This window comes from Xiphophorus hellerii, chromosome 13, assembly GCF_003331165.1.
Source record: "Xiphophorus hellerii strain 12219 chromosome 13, Xiphophorus_hellerii-4.1, whole genome shotgun sequence".
NCBI classification, from domain to species: Eukaryota; Metazoa; Chordata; class Actinopteri; order Cyprinodontiformes; family Poeciliidae; genus Xiphophorus; species Xiphophorus hellerii.
The window spans coordinates 7,156,086-7,179,264 of NC_045684.1; the positions used below are offsets into that span (position 1 = coordinate 7,156,086).

Consider the following 23,179-nt stretch of genomic DNA (forward strand, 5'->3'; position numbering starts at 1 on the left):
TAAGTGAACTCTTGATAATTTGTAGCAAACGTTGCTTAAAAATACGAAACTTAACCTTTTGTGCTTGACTTAACATCAGTACAGAGAAAAGATTTCAAAGGATAGGAAATTTTCACATCAAATTTTCTCCTGTTTTAGAATTTTTTTCAACATTATTATTTTAAAAACAAAATGTTTATATTTTAAAACAGTTTTGGCTTAATTGCTGCTCTCATTTTATTTTTTCAGCAAATAAATTTTTTGCATCTGTTTATTCTATTTCTTTTATTTCAATAAATCAATTTCTTATGATTAATCCAATTAATCATTTCCCACAGAAACTCAAAACGGATCATTTTAAGTCGCTGTAAATTATCCGAATGTTGTTTAGTAAAGTGTTTTCTGCTCCCTGCAGGTTGACTGTCAGGCGACCAAACTCCTCTTCGTCATGCTGCCTCGGCTCTGCCTCCTGCTCCTCTTCTCTCTTCCCCTCAGCCAATCAGACGACTGCGTCTTCGGTCCTGGCAACGCGACCGATGGCCGCCAGACGGTCACCATCGCAGCTATCTTGCCAAAGACCAACACAGAGTATCCCTGGTCGTGGCTCCGGGTGGCGCCCGCCCTCTACCAGGCCATCTCGCGGGTGAACTGTGACCCCTGGCTGCTCCCGGGCCTGAAGCTGCATCTGGTCAACGGCAACTCGGAGAACACCGACGGCTACTGCTCCGACTCAATGGCGCCTCTGGTGGCCGTTGACCTGAAATTAGCCCACGATCCTTGGGCTTTCATCGGGCCTGGATGTGAATTCTCTTCCTCGCCGGTCGCTCGCTTCACCACCCACTGGGATGTTCCCATGGTGACCGCCGGCGCCCGCGCCACGGGCTTCAAATTTTACGCGGCGGTCACCAACACGGGCCCGACTCACGCAAAGCTGGGCGAGTTCAGCTTGAAGATCCAGCAGGCGTTTGATTGGTTGCGGCACGTCATGCTGGTCTACACCGACAACAACAAGGACAGCAACTACGACAGGCCGTACTACTTCACCGTGGAGGGCGTGTACGAAATGCTGAGGGTCCAGAACATCACCACCTACGACTACTCGCTGGAGACCGACATCAACTACAAGCTGGCGGTGCAAAAGATCAGAGACAACGGCAGAGGTCAGCTTCCTTTCCCCTCTCTTCCTGCTTTATCTCCAGTGATCAGTCGAAGGCATCTGAACTTTGACCCTACAGCTGCTTTCACTGTTTGCTCGAGTCTTGGAGCTTCCTCTTCGTTTCTCCACTTCATTTCATTTATTGATTTGCTGTCTTGGAGATCCACAGAATTTATTATTGATTTTTATACAGTGCCTATAAAATGTAGGATGTTTTGACCTTTTATTGCTTTGACAAATTAATTGTTACAATTATTTTGAAGATTAATCGATTAATTGGATGAAAAAATTCACAATTCTTCAATTTTTTTATTTACCCACTTAAGCCTTTACACAAGATTAAAAAGACATTAAAGGGGACATTTTATGCAGAACTCACAATTTGCACATTTTTGTTCTTCCATTTGGGTTTCTGCTGCTTGAAAAAAAAGACTAAGCACTTAAAAAAACACGCAGTTATTTTTGGGCAGTTAATTAATGTTTTTTGGTGTCTGGAAACGGGACGTTTTAAAGACCTGTTGAAAGTAACGTTGCAAATCAGCAGGCACTGCACTTGACCTGGTAACCCCAGGAAAGCCCAAACCGTTACCTAGCAACCACAGCGGAACTCTGCCCGTCACCTAGCAACCCAGACAGAGCTCCAGCACGTTTTGTCAGTCGGTGCCATGTGTTCTACGGCTTCTATTTAAGTTGACTTTGAATTTCAGTTCAACCCACAGAAGGAATTATTTTAATAAAAGCTCGTTTTTAAGTTTATTTTCTGTCATTTGTAATTTTTTAAAATTAAATAGCGAGGAAAACAAGTCTAGTTTTTATTGCAAATAACTTAGTACACTTGAAATAAGACAAAACTCACAACTACTGTAACTTTTGTTTCCCAAGCTTTTTTTTAAATTATTTTTTAAAATTCTTAAAATTGGTAAAACAGTTTCACTGGCAGATTTTTTTTCACTTATAACATGAGATTTCTTTTTGTGTTACAATTCAAATAATCTGCCAGCGGAACTAGTACTTTTTAAAATGAATATTAAAGAATTATTTACTTAAAATAAGGCCCTACATCTTGTGAAAAAGTTACTTATAAGTTAGTTTTTTCTAATGTACTTGGTTAAGATTTTGTGATTTTGCAGTCAAAGTCCAGATTTGATTGAGATGCTGTTTTACGTCATTTGAGTTAAAATCTGGTAAAAATGCTAAGGTTTCTCCAGTGAATGGCAGTCTATTCACACAGCAAAGGGTTGGTTTGAAAAACCTTTTTCACTTAATAAATTTCATCAGATATTGAGATAAAATCAAGCTGTATCTCCCTCTAGCTTTCCGTAGTTTTTCCCTTCTTCTGTCCTTTCTTTATGACCCGCCATCCGTCGTGTTTGGATGATCAATCGAGGTCCAACACTTCAGCTGCTCTGACTTCCCTGTTTTGATTCCTCTTCACTCCCATGCGCTCTTTCCCGTGTCTTTCCTCATCCTCCCTTGTTTTAGAGCTCCCTCCCTCCCTTGAAGTCGTTAAATGAAGGTTAATTATTGCTTGATTTTTCTCCGTACTGGTTAATGACTGACCTCGGTTTTATATCTTTGTCTCCAAATGAGTTTGTGTGTTTTTTTTGTTTTGTTTTACATCCTACATTTATTGGCAGTCATTTCTGTTAAGGGCCTCTGGAGTGACGACATTCCTGCATCGTAAGGGCATTCCTGCAACGTCAGGACAGTCTGGTCCTCTGTGTGGGGCTTCAGTTTAGAAACAGAATCAGTGCTGAGTGCTTTTTGCCCCCCTCGGTTGGAAAGACTAATGTGAGTGCATTTGTTGCGCACACCTGTAAGTAATCTGTCCCTTTGGTTCTTTTTTGCTTATTTAATGTGAAACATGCCGCTTCCGTCACGGAATGACGTAACTGCGCAAGTTAAGGTATCACATATAACCGCACGCCTCGACTATAAATACTTATTCCAACTTGAAACCTGATCATCTGCTCTCTGCTAAATCAGAGAGCAGATACGCTTTGTCTTCCTTATCTTTATCAGGATTGGACTTTTCAGCATCAAATGTTTTTTACTTGAAATTCTTTGATAATCGTTCAAATATTCCTGGATACACAAAGCAGAGAATCTGTCCCCAGGACAGCTAGAAAAGCCTTAAGAGACCCCAAAAACATCTGGAAGATGAGCAAATTGAACTACAATTCACTATGGTGGAGCATGGTGGTGGCAGCATCAGGCTGTGGTGGTCCACCTACATAAAATACAAACCAATCCTGGGAAAAAACAGGATTGGTTGCAGAAAGGTTGAGTTGGACAGAGTTCTACCTACAGCGAAAGGATGGAACACATTTATGTATTAGAGTGGCCTAGTCAAAGCCAAATTAAAAAAATATAGATATACATGTGACAAAACCTGGAACTATGTTTGATTTTTATTTGTAAAAATCAAACATATCTTTCTATTGCCACCTAACAATTGTGTGCTGAGATGTTAAATAGAGCAACATTCCTCTGCTGCAGTCCCACGAGCTCCAAGCTCTTTTTTCTACAATAAGAAATCAGTTTTACAGATTAAATTTCAACACATATTTTTGAATAATCATTTGTTTTCATCCTGCAGCAATTCAAGTAAAGCTAAATACTTAAAGTTCCCTTTACTGTACCATGCTAGAAACTTTATTTTTTTATTTCTTTGTATGTTATTTTTTGTAATCAGAAGAAATCCTTTGACTCAAAGTTGCATTATTAAGATACGTGCACAATTTTACATATTGTTTCTTAATTTGTTTGTTGCCTAGTGTCGCTAAAAAGCTTCAAACTCAAAATTAGAAATAGTCTCTTTGAATTTTGGTCACATGTTGTCTATTTTAATATATAATATGTAGAAAAGACTAGCAAACATAAATACGTGCTTTATTTCAGAATATGCTCAGTTTTATCAGAGTTTACCAGAAAAATTTGATGCGGTCAACACATTTCACACTTGCTTCCATGAATCACTTGTAGTTCACATTTCGACCACTAGGCGGAAACCAAAGGACTTCTAGTAATATCCTTAGTATGAGAGGCACAAAAATCCAACATTTGTAGTATTCATTCTCCTGTTGGTTGTATTCATGAAGCTAATTAGCATAGCTAGCCTGGCTGATATTTCTACCACTATGTCTGCTTTGTTACTTAAACAGTCAAGAAATCAAACAATGAGTTTTAAGGAGGGAAATATGCTACAGATTATTCTTTTCCCAACTTTGTAATCTTTTCCAAATAAAACCGAAATTTCTGAGGTAAACAAGATCACGTGTAGCTGGTCTTGTGTTTTGTCAGGCTTCGTGTGAAAAATAGCAGCCCTGCTTTTAAAAGTCCTGGTGGTGTTTAGGAAACACCTTGGTCCATTAACTTGTCGTGTTGTGAAGGTGTTGGTGTGAAACAACCTGGCCGTTTTCCCTTAAACCTAATAACTGGTTGAGCCAGATTTGGCTGCGACGTCTGCTGTTATGTGTTGGTGACAACTGTAATCACATCACTGTGGAGGAACTTTGGTCCACTCTTGAATTTAATCATTTTTATGCCTGAAGAGTCTCTTTAATCCCGCAGCATCTCTTTCCAGGCGAAAATGTTGACTTTCCAAGTTTTCTTTCTAGGTATTTTCTGAGATTAGTCTCAACATTTTTGAGATTTTAATGGGAATTTACCTTTTTTTTCTAGCTACAGTGGCCTTAATATACAGTTGTGTGCAACCCTTTACACACTGATACACTGTAAAAGCACAAAATCTTACAAAGTATTTTTGATCTAGTTCCTAGTGCAAATATCTCAGTATACTTGAAGAAAGACAAAAGTAACTTTAAGCAACTTTTGAGCAAGAACTTGTTTTAAGTCAGTAATTCCTTAATATTGAAAATAAAGTACTACTTCCCCTGGCAGATAATTTTACTTATAAGAAGAAATTTTTCTAATAATCTGCCACTGGAACTAGAAGTGGTTGCCAGGTAACGGAGCTGGCCTTGACTGGGGTTGCTAGGTAACGGTGCCATGTCAGTTGGTTGTGAAATAAGTGAAAAAAAATCTGCCAGTGGATCTAGTACTTTTAATCAATATTACAGTTATTTACTTTAAACAAGCTCATTTATCTTGCTTTAAAGTTACTTGTAAGTTAGTTTTGTCAAATTTGAAAATATTTGAGGTGAAAACTGGACCAAAAAAACATAGAAAGATTTTGTGGCTTTGCAGTGGCGATGATTTCATCATCTATTCTTTAATTTTCACCAGCACGAGGTTTGGTGTGTTACATTTTGTGACTTAATTTAAAACTTTATTCCCTTCTGTGACATTTTTCCCGTAAATCTGCTGCTGTCTGTGTGGATTTCATAAAGCCTCTGCATAGATGTCCTGTTCAGGTGTCAGTGACGTCAGTGTCGGTAACCATCAGGTTTGGACCCCAGCAGATCCGAGGCGTGCCGGGTGCAGTTTGGTGTTTGGGATGACATCATCACGGGCTCGGTCGGTAACTGCTGCCGCTGTCCTCTCTCTAAGCGACAGCAGTTGCTGCCCCCGGCAACGCTGGACGTCCTCAAAGTAATCACCCCGTCAGTGTGTGTCTGCCCGCTTGGCAGATATAATTCATGCAAATCTGTTTACACAGTCGGATTATGGGGAAGTGTCTTCAGTTCCACGTATTGTATATCAAAACGTGTTGAAAGTTAAGACGTTTATGGTTCGGCTGAGGTTGAGGAAAGGGTTAGGCGAGAGGTTGCTATGGCAACAACTGGAGAAAGTTTTCAGAAATAGGTGTCAGTTGGATTAATGTCCCCTGAAGTCATGGAAACAGAGAACATGTGTTTTTGTGTCAGCGAAAAGTTTCTCGCTCTGCCTTTTTTTTTTTTAGAGTTTTATTAAAAGCAGTTTATGAAAGACAAACATGGTGGAACGTTCTGGGTTTCACATGTGAAACTCGCTGCCCGCAGTTTATGGGTCCACCTCGGGGGACCCAGCGGAGCCGGCTGGGGAGGGCCATTTTTCTTTCTGTGGAGGACGTTGAGTGACACTGTGGAGGCTGATATTTTCAGTCTGCTCCAGATTTAAACAGAATGTGGTACGACTGGAGGGTGCAGGAAGGATGTTTTCACTTGTTCTCATGCAATTTTAATATTTTATTATCTGGTGAAAACCAACCTAGAGTATAGTGCTAATGTTTTTAACCATTCCAGATCTTTCTTTCAAAGAGTCCGTTTTTATTCTAGTGGCATAAAGGAGACCTATTGTGCTTCCTTGAACAGGTTAGGATAGATCTATAAGCTATATAAAACACGTTCATTAAATTTTTTGCACCAAATCTTAGATAATGAGATTTTAGTTCTGCCTATTTTGAGCTGTTTTAGGGCGTCCTGTCACTTTAAATCCAAATAAGCTTCTGCTGACCACGCCCCCCAACTCAATGTTTACACTCACACGTGAAAATGACTGCAAACAGATGAGAAATTGTATAACCGTACATCTTTGAAAAGCAGAAGTAGAGCCTCCTGCACAACCAACAAGGTTGCAGCATGTGATTTTTGAATGGTAAGTCAGCAACAAAACACTTGTCTTTTCCAGCAGCCATTGTGCAGCACATAAAGCGGTAAAACCAGCTGACCAAACATGCTGCAGCTCCGTTTGGGTTGCTATGTGACTGGGCTGGGGTTGGCTGGGGTTGCTAGGTAACAGCGTGTGGCCCGTGGAATGTGACTTTGAAACTGATCATTTTCCAGACACCAAAAAAACATCAACTAACGCCAAAAAAATGTCTGGGTGTTTCATTGTAAGCACTTGAGCTGTTTTTAGTAACAGCAGGAACACAAATGGAAGTACAAAAACATGCAAAATCATAATTTTGCAGAGTAGATCCCATTTAAACAACAATTTTTTTCTTCAGCTCTATTGCCATGACAACATAAAGTGCACAATATGCGTTAAAAAAATTAGGAAAGCAGAAACATGGAGGACAAAATAACAAGAATCTGGTCCAAGGTTTCAGGTTTCACATGTCACATTCCCCTGTCTGCATCCTGTTGCTGAACAATCTGAGATTATCTGTGAAAATAATCCCACTAGCTCCTCTCAACATGCATTTGATTTCGGTTTATTTGTTGTCTCGAGGGTTGAGTTGACACCTTTGCCGAAGTATTGTTCATAACGATCCCTAACGAGTGTCCTGTCTAGCCGCTGAGCTCGTTAGAGGGGGTTCTTTGATTATCACCATGGAAACAGAGAGCTGAGGTCACGAGCCCCAAGCCGTGTCTGGTTCACAATCTGCTGGAGTCCAACTGGACCCTGAAGCACTCTGAGAACGGCACAATGACGTTAGACGAGTGCAATGTGAGAAAACGATCAAACGAGATCAGAGTGGAAGAAAACAGCAAAATCACCGCAAACAGAGAGAGAGACACATTTAACGTACGAACACAAACTCTTCCAAAAGCAAAAGGAGTCGAAGTGGCTGTGACAAATAAAAGTCACATTCAGGAGCCTCCAAAATAAACAAAGACACAAAAGGACAGAAAGTTGAGTCAAACCAGCTTCAAGGGTTCAGCAACAAGTAAATGCAGACATAATCAAGTTTAATGTTGAAGATGATTAAAAGAAACAAAACGCTGCAAAAACACAAAATCTTACCAAGTATTATTGGTCTGTTTGTAGTGCAGACATCTTAGTACACTTAAAATGGGACAAAACTAACTTACAGGTAACTTTTACCAAAATATAGGAGTTTGCTTTGCATAAATAATTCATTGAAATAGATTTTTTTTAAAGTTCTTGTTTTAAAGATTGATTATTTCACTCATCAGACATTTTTCCCATGTTATAAAGGGAAATAATGTGTAAGTCTTGATAACTGCAGCAAAATGAGGAATGTTGAGCATCTTGTGAGGTTTTATTTCACTATTTATTTTACAAATAAGGAAATATCTGTTAACTCATCAACATCAAATTATTATCAATAGTTGAAATGATTGTGGCAGCGACTGACTGTCACTATGACTTTCTTCTCTTTATTGGACGACGCTGTAAATGAGCGTAAAAATACATTCATAATTTTACCCGCTCATTTAATGTGTAAATATACTTTACTACTGTTCTTCTTTCGTTTGCTTTTGTTTTAAATTTATTTTCTTTGTTTATTCTTTTATTACATTCAATAAAGTCACAATCAACTCAACTCAAATCTCTGAATATTATGACTTTATTCTTGTAATATTACAACTATTTTAGTAAAACTACAACTTTATTTTCATATTATTATGTTTTTATTCTCATAATTTATTTATTTTTTCCCTTACCTGATCTTAATACTGCGTCGTAATAATATGCCAGTGGATCTACGTAGCTCTATATATTTCAAAACCAGCTCCTATGTCTTCCTCCAAAGTTAATTGTAAGTTAGTTTTGTCTTATTTAAATTGTTCTAATGTATTTACACTACAAACCAGGCAAAATATTTGGTGAGATTTTGCGTTTTTGCAGTGAAAATGAAAAATCAAATATTCTGTTTCCAGGTTGGTTTTCTCCCTTGAAGCATCAACGTCTCTTTGCTGACTGAAGGCTTCTGTTTGTTTCCTTCATAATGAAAATAATCTGCCCTCTGCTTGTTGTAATAAAGTGGGTTTCCTGTGTCTGGCAGTGGTGTACGTCTGCTGTCCGCGGGACATCTTCAGGAACCTGATGGTCCAGTTCTGGAAGGACGGTGTGGACATGGAGGACTTTGTCTTCCTCTTCATTGACCTTTTTGCTGAGGGTCTGAGTGGCGGACGAAACGACGTGCAGAGGTGGGTAGAAAATACTCAAGTAAGAGTAAAAAATAACTGATCAAATTATCAATCAGTTAATATTTAAAAATTAGATCATCAGGCTGACCAAAATATAAAGTTAAATGGAATTTTTTATATTTTAAGGATGAAAATGACAATAATTCATTTAACTAGCAAAGAAATAACAAAATTAGGCAAAACAATTTTTTAAAATAAGTTTCTTTCAACAAAAAACTTATGGAAATGTATCTAAAACTACAGGTTTTTGTCAAACCTGTTTGAATTTTTTGGTTAAAACATGTTTGTTCTTCCTTCAATTGCTAGAAAATCCAGACATATCCTCCCCACTAAGACACATCGTGGAAATTCTCGCGAAATCAACAACTCCCAGCACTTTTTTGCTCCAACACATTATTGGGAGTTCATTGCAGATTTTTCCTCAAAAATTGTCAAAAACTTTCTTACTTGTCCTAAACATCTGCCTCAGCTTTAACTGATGTCAGATTATAGTCCACGATCTATACAGTGAGTAATAAAATTTGCATTTACCGTCATAAATAAATGCAAATATTTCCAAATTAGTACCACAAATCACAAAAACAATCGCAAAATTCTGGAGGCACTGAAAAGATGTTCAATATTATTTACCTTTAAGAATTCATTAATATTTTTAACAGCTTGTTAGCTGGTTTTATCAATACATTTGGCCCTTTAAGAGCATTTGGCCCAAAATGAAAATGAGTTTTCTGGAAGCCATACATCATAATAAATTTACTCAAGTAAAAGTAAAAAGTACGATGCAGTAAAAATACTCCTAGAAATAATTTAAACATTTTTTAAAAAAGGTTACTGAAGTAAATGTAATTGAGTAAATGTAACAAGTTGCTTCCCATCTCAGGCCCTGGTACCGAGGAGACCAGGACGACCACGCAGCCAAAATGGCCTTCAGGGTGAGAGGTCACTCTGCTTGTTTTTCTAAAGTAGTTCAGACTTACAGGTGAAGATTGTGGCTCTGAATCTGTTGTTTTTACTGTCAGAGTGTGAAGGTGCTGACCTACATGGAGCCTCGGAACCAAGAATATTTCAAGTTTGTTGAACATCTGAAAAGAGACGCAAAAGAAAGTTTCAACTTCACCATCGAAGACTCTCTGGTAAACACATCCACCGTGGCAGGATGACGTCAGGCAGACATTTCCTGTTAACGTGACGCGTCTGTGTTTCCCTGCCAGTACAACCTGATAGCGGCAGATTTCTACGACGGCGTGATGCTGTACGCTCAGGCTCTGAACGAGACTCTGAGCCAGCAGGCGTCGGGACCGGGACCCATCCAGAGACCCAAAGGAGATCTGGTGACACGCAGGATGTGGAACAGGAGCTTCTCAGGTGATTCTTCTCCTGTTCTGGACAGGCCTGGCGCTCATATAGGAATGGGCTGTCGGTGGTGAACCAATCAGAACGCAGCGTTGGACGAGAGCCGTCTGCTTTGAAAATGTGTGTTATTAATCAGAAAACCACAGCGCAGAAATATCCATCTCATTTTCTGCTTTGTGTTGAAATGCAGCTGCACTTTACCAGAGTGTTACCAGCAAAACACGCCTTTGATTTCACAGTAAATCTACACACTCAGTAACAGCAAAAACACGTTTAATTAACTGTTTGCTCTGCGAACATAAAATGCTTCAGTCAAGATAAAAATATGAATTTTAACACCATCACAGAGCTTTCATGTAGTGATAAGCAAACGGAGCAGAGACAAGGAAGACTGAGGGCATTGATGCATGTCAAAGGGGACTGATAATGAAAAATTCACATTTTGCATATTTTTGTTCTTCCATTTGTGTTTCTGCTGCTGCTAAAAACAGACCAAGCGCTTTTAAAAACACCCAGTTGTTTTGGCAGTAAGTTCAATTTTTTTAGGTGTCTGGAAACGACTCGTTTCAAAAACCTGCTGAATGTAACGTCACAAATCAGCGGACACTGCACTTGACCTAGTAACCCCAGCAAAGCCCAAACCGTTACCTAGCAACCACAGTGGAACTCTGCCCGTCTCCTAGCAACCCAGACAGCACGTTTTGTCAGTTGGTTTCACGTATCTACAGCTTTTATTTAAGTTGACTCTTAACTTTGATTGCTAAGTCAGTAGAATCTGCAGAAAAAGTAAAACCTAAATAAAGGACACAACTTTATTGTTATGTCAGAAACATCATTTTAGTCTTGTTGCTATAGCTTGTTCTGGTATTATTTCTTCTACTCTGCAAAAACACTAAAGTATTTTCAGTCTAGTTGCTACTGCAGTTATGTTAGTACATATAAAATAAGACAAAACTGACTTACAAGTAACTTTTCAGTAAGATATTGCAATTATTATTTAAGACAATAATTCCTTAATATTGATTAAAAGTTTCTAGTTACACTGGCTGTCTATTTCATTTATAATATGACATTTTTCCTATAAGTTAAATATTTTACCAGTGAAACTAGAACTTTTTCATCAATATTAAGGAATTATTGACTTAAAACAAGCTCCTATATCTTGCTGAGAAGTTGCTTGTAAGTTTGTTTTGCCTTATTTCAAGTGTACAAAGATATTTGTACTAGAAACTATACCAACATGGTTTGTAAGATTTTGTGTTTTTGCATCGAAAAACGTTATAAAAATGATATTAAGTGCGTGTAATTGCAAGATTCAATAATCTAGCGAACACCACACTGTTCTTTACTGGAAAACATGTTAATTTGAAAAAGCCTTTGACCGTCTATTAAAACATTTTAATCATGAGGGAACGCTCTATGAAGTCATGATAAAATTGCCAATTAACTAGTATTTTTATGATTCCTGTTTTTTACCGGTGTAAATCAGAGCCTCTGCAGCCTGAAGTTGGCTCAGTGCGTCCTGAGAGAAACCAGCGTGTCTCTGCCACCAATCAATCATGCAGTCGATTAACCAACGAGCCTGAAGACTTATCAGGAGCCCCGGAGCGCCGCGGAGGTCAGCATGGGAATCTGAGCCTGACGGACGCTCACATTCTCACGCTGTGATGTGTGTCAGCGGGGAGTTGGCGTGTTAGCACAGAGCTGCGGCGCAAATTTGTACCAGCTGGCAACAGGGAACAGGAAGTCTTAGGCCCAAACCGACAAACAGGGCAGGAAAGTCACGCTGCAAGGAATTTAAAGGGAAAGTTTCACTTTTCTCTGTTCTGCCTGGTCAGTAATTCAGCATTTATTTAGCATGAAGCACGCAGAGATTTGTGAGGGTTGTTTTTGTGGGTCATTTTGGAGAACCTGTAATGTCAGGCAGACCCAGGTTCTAGAGTTCAGAGTCGGTCCGAGGTATATTGTCAAGGCCTTACATTGTTAGCACACACAGGAAGTCGTCAGTCATTTTTCAGTCCCTAACAGCTTCAGGAAACAGTTTGCAAGTGTAAAAACAAAGAGAAAATTTTTCGCCTAATTTTACTGCTGACAGTGTTGACACAGGAAAACGGAGGATGTGAGTGTGTGTGTGTGTGTGTTGTTGAAACTGTACCTTAAACTAAATATAATTACTAGAGCTGTACACTGACTGCGCCTGGGGAAAAATTTCCCTTCATTAATCAAGTTTATGTTTAAATAATGAGCGGTATTAGCAAAAACTTGTGACAAAATCCAGATAATAAATTGTCAAGCAGGTGACTGATTTGGTTGTGAAGTCAGTTCAAGCTTTAATAAAACATGCTAATGCTAACATTAGCATACCCAGTAATGTTTGAGGTAATTGTCTCAACTCTCATTCCTGATATTTATTTTGTAGCAATTCTACATTGATTTATTATATCTCAACATATGACACAAACAAGTTTTAAAGGGGTCATTTTATGCAAAATTTGCATTTCACATGTTTTTGTCTTGCCTCTAAAAACAAGCCAATGGCTTAAAAAACACAGACGTTTTCTGGCAATAAGTTAAGGTTTTTTTGTGTCTGGAAATGAAGCTGTTTCAAAACTCTCCTGATTGTTAAGTCACAATTGATGGGCACTGTGCTGTTACCTAGCAACCTCATGGAAGTCCTGCCTGTTACCTAGCAACCCAAGCTATAAGATGTAGCAATATTTATAGTAATAACCTGGTTTTTTTTGGGGGGGGGGGGGGGGGGGGGGGGGGTTGCATTTTGGTTTGCGTCTCATATAGTCACAGCCATACTCTGTAGCATCTGTCTGTAAACATCTTCTGTCGTGTTTAGTGGAGTAAAATGCTGAGAAAATGTGTTTTTGGTTTGCGTTTCTCACTGAGATGCATTCTTTATATGGAAATAAGTTGATCCAATTCGGAACAAAAGCATTTAAAAATCTGTAGCTCTCTCTTAAGATCTAGCCTGACCCAAAAACAAAGAAACCTTTTTAGACATCACTTTAGATTAGACGTGTCAAAAGTGTGGCCTGGGGGCCATTTGTGGCCCTTGAAATTATTATTTTTTTGGCCCTTGACCAGAAGTCAAGAGTGGTAAAAATTTGGCCAACAAACTAGAAAACAATTGATGACCCAAAAAATGTGGAAATTGTCTGTTTTTCTTTTAATATGGCAACAGACCTTTTTATGTTTTTGATTTTTTATGTAATAAAAATGTAGTTTGTTGAGTAGACAATACTAAAAGAAAAACATCACAATATGATAACTTTTGCATTTTTAATTTGATGTATTTTCTGGTCCACCAGTTGTTTAAATTGTCCAGTTTTGGCTCCCAGAAAAAGTTTGGACATCACTGCTTTAGATGGTTGAGTGATTTCTGGGGACAACTGGTTCCAGTGGTTTTTATTAGAGGGTGTCAAAGTAAAGTGGGTTAAAGACAAATATACATTATCTTCATATTAAAAGATAAAAGCACAGAAATGTTCATACTAGGATGTTTTGTTCTCCTTGTGTAATACCAAGATATAAATGGGTCATTTTAAAATGAACCCCCCAAAGAAAATGCATTTCCTAATTTCATAAAATATATTATTATGGATACAAAGTTTTTCTAACAATAGAGCCCCAAATTCCTGCACTGACACCACACCCAGTTGGTTTTCCCAGGAAGGAGTTAGATAACTGTTTGTCAGTTTTGCTTTAAACTTATTTGTTTGATCCAGCTTAATTCAAAAATAACTCAGACGACAATTCTGGGATTAAATATTATCAGAAATGTTTCCCCTGATCTCTTTCCCTTTGTTTGCGTTTGTCTCTTCTGTTGAGATTTTATCAAACTTTTTTTTTTTCTTCCTGAAAACCTAAAAAGCAGCAGATAGTGTTTGTTGAATTTGGACCTTGGGACTGAAATAACTTCTTCTTGCTTCACCACAAAACTAAACAGAGAAAGAAAAACTGCTGAGCAAATAGCAGAGACAGACTGCGATCTATCATCGCAGCAGCTCAAACCGACCTGAAGTTTATGGTCCATAAAACACGCCTCGGTCTGTCAGATCCAGATGTTGATTCAAACTTTCGAGAAATAACTCCTCTGTTGTTTTAGTTTGTGAAATATTTAAAAGATAAACAGATAAGAGCGTTCATCATTCCCACTGAGATGACTCACTGGGTTTCTGCAAACTCAGAGACAGTGAGATGGACCAGATTAACAATCTGAGACAAACCAGAGAGAGAAAATCTAAAAAAGAAAAAAAATGAAATGAGACAAAATTATGGAGGGCTGAAAGTGACAAAATTAAAGAAAAACATCTTTAAATAATTTTAATAATTTATTTAATAGGCAATTTATTAAGTATGTCATTAAATGATTAAAATGCAAACATATAATAGATAATGCACCATGAAGTAATTTTATCTGTCAAACTTGCCCATTAAAGTCAAGGGGCGGGGTTATGTGTGAGAGGCGGGGCTATGTATGGAAAGGGCGGGGCTAACACTGATCTATTAGCGTTTGTCTCATTTTTTGAGGCTGGAGGATTTTTATGGCATACGAAGCTGGCATTCATTCTGTATTTTCTTTGACGTCATTCACCAGGTGGTCTGGATGATAATCTCTTGGCTAATTGCAAAATTGAGCTAGTGGAGTTCAACAGATCAGCGTTAGCCTCGCCCACCCACTCATAAAATTATTTTATGGTGATGCTGCAGGAACAGGAAGCATTAAATAATAAAGTACATAATTAATTATCTGCATTGGCTATTACAAATTAGTATTTTAAGGACTTTATGACATGTTTATTAAATAAAGATAGTAAATTAAATATTTACCAACATATTTGATATATTTGATTTTGGTGACGTCACTCATCAAAATGTAAAGTTTGTTACATTTTTGACTGTATGGGGTTTTCTTTATAACTTTTTAATTTTGTATTTTTAATATGTAAAGCATTTCAACAGTCTTGATTGGGTGATTAAATTATGCCTAAAGACTAAATTAAACATTTATTTATTTTATGACACGTTTAATTAATGTTATTTATTTAATATAATCCCTTTTGACCCTCCATATAAAATAGACGTGTTCTGAAAATTCAAATGTTTTTGCTGTTTGTGTATTTTTTTTTTATTCCTTTTTATTTTTGAAACTCATTGGACAGAACAAGTTAGACAAATGTGAGGTAAATAACCAAGAGGTATTTATATAGTGTTCAGCCCAATATGGTCTAATCATACTGTCACTTTTAGTTATAATAATATACAATTGGTACCAGTAGAAGTTATTGAAGAAGCCCAGCTGATTGCATCCAATCATTGAGGAAAAATAGTTTAGTATATGAAAGCAGACAAGGTTTCTGTCTGACTTAAAGAGACAGAACAGATCTGGATCCAGAGGGAGAAAGAGTCACTTTGAATTTGTTAATATTTCAAGCAAAAATAAAATACCTCAAAAATAAAAGACGAGGCAAGAAGAGAAAGAACAGCGCAAAATAAGAAACGCAAAGCGATGCAGGACTGGAGGAAGTGGGGTTCTGGGTGTGTGAGAAACGTCCCCAGAAAGTGACGATGCATCATGGGAAGAACCAGACAGGCAGACGGTCTCAGCTGGACAGAAGCGCTAATCTGATCACTGCGTCATTATTCATGCCTGTGATCATGAATCTGTTTATGCAGCCGCCGTGAGGAGACCTGCATGAAGACGAGAAATAATCTGCCTGGTTTTATACTTTACGCTTCAGGAAGTGACTGAATGAGCCATCTTTGAAACCAGCAAACCGACCTGTTTAGATTAACTACAAACCAACAATTACACATGTCAAACTCCAGTCAGCCTTATGGAAAAAACTTGACTGGTACAAAAAACATGTGATTGACGGGGAATTTGCTAACAGAACTTTCATAGAGTTGCATGTACGTATTTGAGCCAGTAGGAACAATTTTGACTCTATGTGGATTTGAATAAGTTCAAAGCCCAAAATTTATGATATCTGTGAATATGATGAGTAAATTTAAAGAGGGTCTGTTGTGTAAAATTCACACTTTGGATGTATTTCTGCTTCCATTTGTGTCTCAGCTCCTCCTTAAAACAGACCAATAGTTTAAAAACCCACCCAGCTGGTTTCTGTCAATAGGTTAATGTTTTTTGGTGACCTATTTCAAAACCTTCTGGAATGTAATGTCACAAATCGGCAGACACTGCCCTTCACCTAGTAACCCCAGCAAAGCTCTGCCCGTTACCTAGCAACCCCAGTCCATCGCCTAGCAACCCACGCTGAGTTCTACCACATTTTGTCAGCTGGTTTTGCTGCTTTATAGACATGTTGCATATTGTTGTTTACATCCAAAGACAATTTGTTTAGATGCCATCCATCGCTGCGCTGCTGCAGTAGAACAGTAAATGAAACCTGGAGATGTAGGTATTGATAATTTAGTGCCACAGCTAAAGACAAATAAAGCAGAATATCTGCTGAAGAACAACTCAAAACCACTCGTTTTCTTCTTTTGTCTCGCTCTCTGTGTCGGCTATGCTATACACAGACTCGTTGCCGTAGCAACTGACTGAAACAGCTCCACTAGTGTATCGGGAATCAACACGAAAAAAAAAACCACGCAAACATTTCCCACACAAAGAGCAGAATATTCAATCTGTTACAGTATTTTGCTTCCAGGCTTGGTGTTTATTTTGCTGTTGTTAATAAATGAACGTCTGGACACAGCGGGTGGCTGATTAACTAATTAAAACTCAGCTCTACTGTTAGAGTTGGTGTGTGAGTCACCTTTCTTTCTTTAACTGAACATGAACACAGAGTCCCGCGGCACATTTACATGTGAAGGTTGCCAAAGTCAAGCTAGCATAACTGACCCCCTCCCTATTTGTTTTTTATTAAAACCTTTTCCGAGCCTGTGAAGTGTGATACCCTTGGACCTTATTATCTTGTTGTCCTAATGTTGACAATTAATGGACCTTACCAGAGGGGCCGCTTTTCACTGGCTGATGCCCATTCTACGTGGTCACGTGCGTGGCCGTCTCACAAACACACTTAACTTCCCGTTAGCTAAGTACAGCATAATGGCAGAACTGATGCAACTTCTACACCTTGAAGCCTGTCTGCTACACAGTCTTACGTTAGCTAAACAGATCAATATGCAATGTGTCTGTATCTGACATACACTAAAGATTTTATTTTAGCAGAAAAGGCTTTGGACTAAACTGTTACTCCTGTTAGCCACGCTAGCACCAAGTACAGCTAGTCAATCAACCATCGCTGTGTTCAGGGAAGCGCTGATTAATAATCGAGAAATAAATATCAAGCCTGGAAACTTGATATCGTAACGGACTGAATGTTATGCTTTTAACGTAATCTTTGCTCGTCTTGCGGGGCGCAGGCGGTTGCCACGGTAACCATTGTGCTTAAACTACAAAGAGAGAGTAAAAAGGTAGGAGTGGTTTTGAGTTGATCACCTGTTCGGGTTATTTTACCTTTGTTTCCCTTTGCTGTGGCGCATTACAGCCGCTGTAGTTTCTAAACGTTGGACTAATTACCTCGTTGTGAGTTTACGTCATTCACAACAAACATCAAATAGAACAAATATATTTCATACACAACAAATGGCTTCTACCGTGGTAATTCTTCTTCTTCTTCTTCTTCTTTTCCTTTTTTATGGCGGTTGGCAAGCAACTTTTAGATGTGCATTACCGCCATCTACTGGAATGGAGTGTGGATCTACCGTGGTAATTATGTGAAATTAAATTAATTATATCCCAACTTCAGAAGATTTGCCTTTACCTTTACAGAGCTCTTTGGTTCCTCCTATCAGTCTGTAGCTTCTCACATTGACGTCATCAAACCAAATTTCAGATCTAGCATAACTGACTGACACCTGCTGGCCTCAGGTTTGCAACCAGCTTGTGACTGAGAAACCAGTAACCTCCTCCCAGATGATGACATGAACTTGTTAGTTCCTCTGTCCATTGTAGTAGCTGATATATTGTGAAAATCCGGTAGAAATGATGCACTAATGAGTCATGTTTACATAGAAACAACGCGCCGCGAGGCTTTGCTTGTGAGACTTGCTGTCACGTGGGTCGGTTGTGGGCGGAGCTTGGTAAGGTCCATAGAAAGCACTGCATCCTTTTTCTTTTATATATCAGGCTTATGTTAAAGCCTGATATATGCACTAAATCATTATGTTAGCATAACAATTTAGTGTATTATGCTGACAACTGGACAGGTAAAACCATCGTCGTCTGTAAGCGGTTTTTGCCCTCCATCTGGGAGATGTTGGCCGTGTGACGTCACATTGCAACATGTCTATATAAATAAGCAGACCTGAGCAGAATAAAATCTCATTATCTGAAAATGATTTTGTAGAAAAAAGTGTAATGACCTATTCTAACCTGTTCAAGGAAGCATAATAGGTCACCTTTGACCTATAGATGCCTATATTTACAGCTTTTACATAAGGAACCTGATACTAGTATTTACCCTAACTGCATCAGAAGCTCATTTAATTTGCCCCCTATATAGTAGCTAAATTTATACCTAAACTGTAATATAATCAAAACCAGGATCACATTGAGAACTCAGACACTCGGGTCCATGAAAACACACCCTTGTCATTTCAGTGTGACTTTCACCGTGTTGATGGCACTGATAAACAGGCCGCTCTGCTTGCTCTTTATTAGATTGAACTGCTTTTATCCACCAACACACACTGAAACTAAGTCAGTGCCCATCAATCACCGGCGATGTGCGTCAGAGGTGGAGAGAACGATGCTGGTTGAATTCAGGACGAACTGGACGGGAGCAGCAAGGCGACTGAAGTAGTTGACAGTGTGGGCCAGTAGAGGGAGCTCTGACGGGCAATAACAAAGTATTTCTGGTCACTGATTACTGTCAGCCCTGTAAAACAAAAAAATCCCTGAAATAGAACCTGTCTGACAACATGAAGCAGGCGAAAAGTGTTGAAAAAGAAACGCGTCATGCTCTCGTCTAAAGAAATTCAAGATTAAATGAGAAAAAAAACACGAAGGCTTTCAGACTCCTCACACTAACACGTAAACTATGAATCGTGATGAAATAATTGTTAATTGAAGGATACAGACTCAGATCAGTAAGTAAACAAAAACTTTAAAATAAATATCTACATTTGGTATTTAAGATAAAACAAAAACTCATCTGGAAATATAGTCTACCCAGATCATAATTTCCAATTAGCATCTTTTTAATCCAGTTATTGATCAGCAGATCAGCTGTATTGGTGTTAAGTCAAGCAGAAAGTACTAATAGTTTTTAAAAATTATTTTATACATTGGATCAAGTTGGTATGAAATGGTATCATTTTTCACAGTAATTTCTCGCGACTTTAGCGGCAATAACACTTAATGTTACCAGTTTATGTTTGAATTCCCACTTTGCGCCACTCTTTCTCCTCCCACTGCTTTCCTGGAAAGGTAAATGATCCAGTGTTCAGCTTTACTGGTCTGTATGGTGTAAAAAATGCAAAGTTCTCACACCACAACACTCACATCAGGTTTCAGGTCAGGTGTGGATTTACCTCTCAGATGCAGCTGAACGCAATCGGAAAACATGAGCAGAATAAGTGGAACATCTGGAATCCAGTTCATTTACATACCAGTCTGTTTTTTAAGATGCTGAGCTCCAAATCTGGACTTTTTCACTCTTTTTTTTGTGGATGCTGTGACTCTTCCCACCCTCTCAGCTGAAAGCTGAGTCTCCTCATAATTCTTTCAGTCACATTCTTGGCTTTTGTCAGCTTGTTGGACTTTAATCAACGAAAACAACAACTGTTTTCAATCACTCTCTGCGTTGTTTTGGGGTTTTTTTCATTTAAAACAACACAGATAACTGTTATCAATTATAAAATATATTCAGGAGAAAAAGCAAAGAAGGCACACGAGGAAGAGGATTTTTTATTAAATTAACTCAGATAGCATGTGCTGTCTCCACAGGCGTGTCGGGAGAGGTGAAGATGGACGAGGTTGGAGACAGAGAGACGGACTTTGCCGTGTGGGACATGACGGATCCAGAGTCTGGAGAGTTTCAGGTAAAAATTCAGATTAAAGATTGAGGCCTTCACTGTGATTTATAAAACCGGGATAAGCGTGAATCTGCGGCTGTGGTCAGAAAAAGGCAGCAGGAGTTATTTCAAACCAGTTCTGGGTCTGTTAGACAGGGGTTGGCAATCCTGGTCCTCCAGGGCCGGTGTCCTGCAACTCTTAGACGTCTCCCTGATCAAACGCACTTGAATCCAACAGCTGAATCACCTCCTAAATGCAGTCAAGTTCTCCAGAGTCCTGCTAACGACCTCATTATTTGACTCAGGTGTGTTGAAGTAGAGACACATCTAAAAGTTGCAGGAGACCGGCCCTGGAGGCCTGGAGTTGCCCACCCGTGTGTCAGGATAATAATCAGAGGGATTGTTGAGGTAAAGACTAACTAATAACTGCAGGTACAGTAATAACAACAGTTTTTGAACTTCACGCTCTAGCAGTGTGTGAAGACTGGCCTTTTCCATTAGATTATGTAAGAAACAAATTGCTTATTAACTTAACGGTGCTTTTTAACCTTAAGTCAGATAAACTATGTATCACTTTAAAAAACAGACTGAAGATTTGGAAAGTTTCAGTAGGAGTAACATTTTAACCCAACAAACGCCTTCTTCATGTGTTAACTGGAAATAAAATGTTAACTGCGCCGTTTCCCTTCTTTCAGTAAAAATGGAAGTACAAAAAACGTTCAAAATGTGAAATGTGCTTAAGAGTTTAGTCTAGTTTAGATAGAAACAGTAACGTTTGTTTTTACAGTTTGCAGTTTATCTGCACCAACACCCAGATTTATGTTGGTTTGGCGTTATTTAACCAAGGCCTGTAAAGTTTAGACCATTTTTAATGGTCTTTCAGAGTGTAACAGACAAACAGACTACTACATTTACTTTGTTTTTCTCCTCTATCAACACTGAGGTCTCTCTGCGTTCAGATACAATCATCTTAATTGCTCTAGGTAAAAACAAGGCAATGAGGGTCGATGCGATCTGCCAAATATGGTTGTGGTATGAGATTTAAAAACCAGACACTTTTTGTAGCCAAATCAGACATTTGCAATGCTGATATTGAGCACACTGACACAACGATGATAAAAACATTTTTTCCACTAAGAATATTATCCCTTACAGAAAGATTCATCACCCTAATGCACTGTTTTCATACGATAACTGCTGACATCTTTCCACCCTGACATTGTCTTAATGATGCAAAACTAAAGCATGAATGCTCCAGAACAGCGAATCATGGTTAATAATGATAATTTAATCATTGCTGTTGTGTGTTTTCAGGTAGTGTCTGTGTATAATGGCAGCAGCAAGTCTCTGGAACTGAAGGATATTCAGTGGCCTGGAGGGAAAATACCCGTCGACATGCCAGAGTGCGGCTTCAGGAACGACCACCCGACCTGCCTCGCACGTACGGACACAGTCCACAGCACACACACATGGAAATCTGACACAAATATTTACTTTAACCACATGTTTCACTGGGTTTTATGTGGTGGACCAACATAGTAGTGAAGCATAGCTAAGAAGTGAAAGGAAAAGTTTGTTTTACAAATAAAAATCTGAAAAGAGCACCATAAATTTTGTAGAAGCACCAACATATCCAAGTGTTTCGGGTTCACTGCAAAAACACAAAGTCTAACCAAAGTACTTTTGGTCTAGATTTACTGTAAATATCTTAGTACAGTTGAAATAAGACAAAACTAACATAAGTAACCCTTAAGCAAGATATTCTAAGTCAATAATTCCTTAATATTTTCCCATATTAGAAGTAGAATAATCTGCCAATCGAACTATTACTTTTTCATCGATATTAAGGAGTTACTTACTTACTTAAACAAACTCCTATATCTTACAGAAAAGTTACTTTTAAGTTAGTTTTGTCTTATTTCAAATGTAAGATATTTCACTAGAAACTATATCAAAAATACTTGGTAGGATTTCATGTTTTTGCAGTGTTGTCTCTCTAACAGCTTTGCAGATTTACTCAATTTGTTGCTCAGGTTTCTTTGCAAAAGAGCTGAATCTCTTCACTAGAGCTGAAACGATTAATCGGATTAATTGTGATTAATCAATTATTGAAGTAATCGATAATAAATAGTTATTGATTAATCGTTAACGGGAGTATATGGACTCAAAAGAATGCCAATACTTGAAAGCATCGTGTGGCTGTAGAACCGCAGTAAGATTCCCATTTTCTACATGCTGGAAGCAAACAGCGTCTTCTTCCCATGCTGATGCAGGCTGATTCTTTTCTTTCTCACCCACACAGGTACAGTTACAATGCATCAGATGGTTGCCATAGTGATCTGCTTCGTCTTTATCATCATCGTCACCATCACCGTCTTCATCTACAGGTGAGACTCACGGGCTCAACGGATCCTGGTGTCAGTTTGTTTTCCTTTAGAAAATGTAAACTACGTTAAAATAATGTGGGTCAACAAGATACGGCAGCTGGTTAGGAATAATTTTAACAACTTTTATGGTTTATTTTTGTATTTTTGACTGAGCAGGGAACCAATAATTGCACCATCAACTTTCTGGATTAGAATAAGAATCAGAAAGTTGAAGGGGAAGCATTATATATTTTCTTGATTCTTGCTTTATATCACAATCAAGTAACAATGTTAACTTCAGTTATAAAGATGCCATATGTCAAATGGGATTTGACTTTTTAATTTGATGCCTTGAAATTGGGCCTCTGTCTCTTTAAGAAGCTCTTTCCAACACTCCGCCTTCAGAAAGTCGTCACATCAAAGTTTCTCCTTTAAGCCTTTAATATTGTTCAGGGTGACTTTAACATCAAGGGGAGAATAAAGGATTT

The 23,179-nt window shown here is 38.4% G+C and overlaps 1 protein-coding gene across 2 annotated transcripts in view; it reads left to right on the plus strand.

Moving 5' to 3' along the window:
- The window catches only part of npr1a (natriuretic peptide receptor 1a), a 47,052-nt gene that overhangs the window by 5,827 nt on the left and 18,046 nt on the right, over nucleotides 1-23,179 (plus strand). For both annotated transcript variants that reach the window (XM_032581366.1, XM_032581367.1), the window contains exons 2-9: nucleotides 395-1,139; nucleotides 8,772-8,916; nucleotides 9,797-9,848; nucleotides 9,936-10,049; nucleotides 10,128-10,281; nucleotides 20,258-20,352; nucleotides 21,640-21,766; nucleotides 22,628-22,712. In XM_032581366.1, coding sequence (XP_032437257.1) covers nucleotides 428-1,139; nucleotides 8,772-8,916; nucleotides 9,797-9,848; nucleotides 9,936-10,049; nucleotides 10,128-10,281; nucleotides 20,258-20,352; nucleotides 21,640-21,766; nucleotides 22,628-22,712 — 1,484 coding nt within the window. In that variant the 5' untranslated portion in view covers nucleotides 395-427. The remainder of the gene's footprint in view (nucleotides 1-394; nucleotides 1,140-8,771; nucleotides 8,917-9,796; nucleotides 9,849-9,935; nucleotides 10,050-10,127; nucleotides 10,282-20,257; nucleotides 20,353-21,639; nucleotides 21,767-22,627; nucleotides 22,713-23,179) is intronic.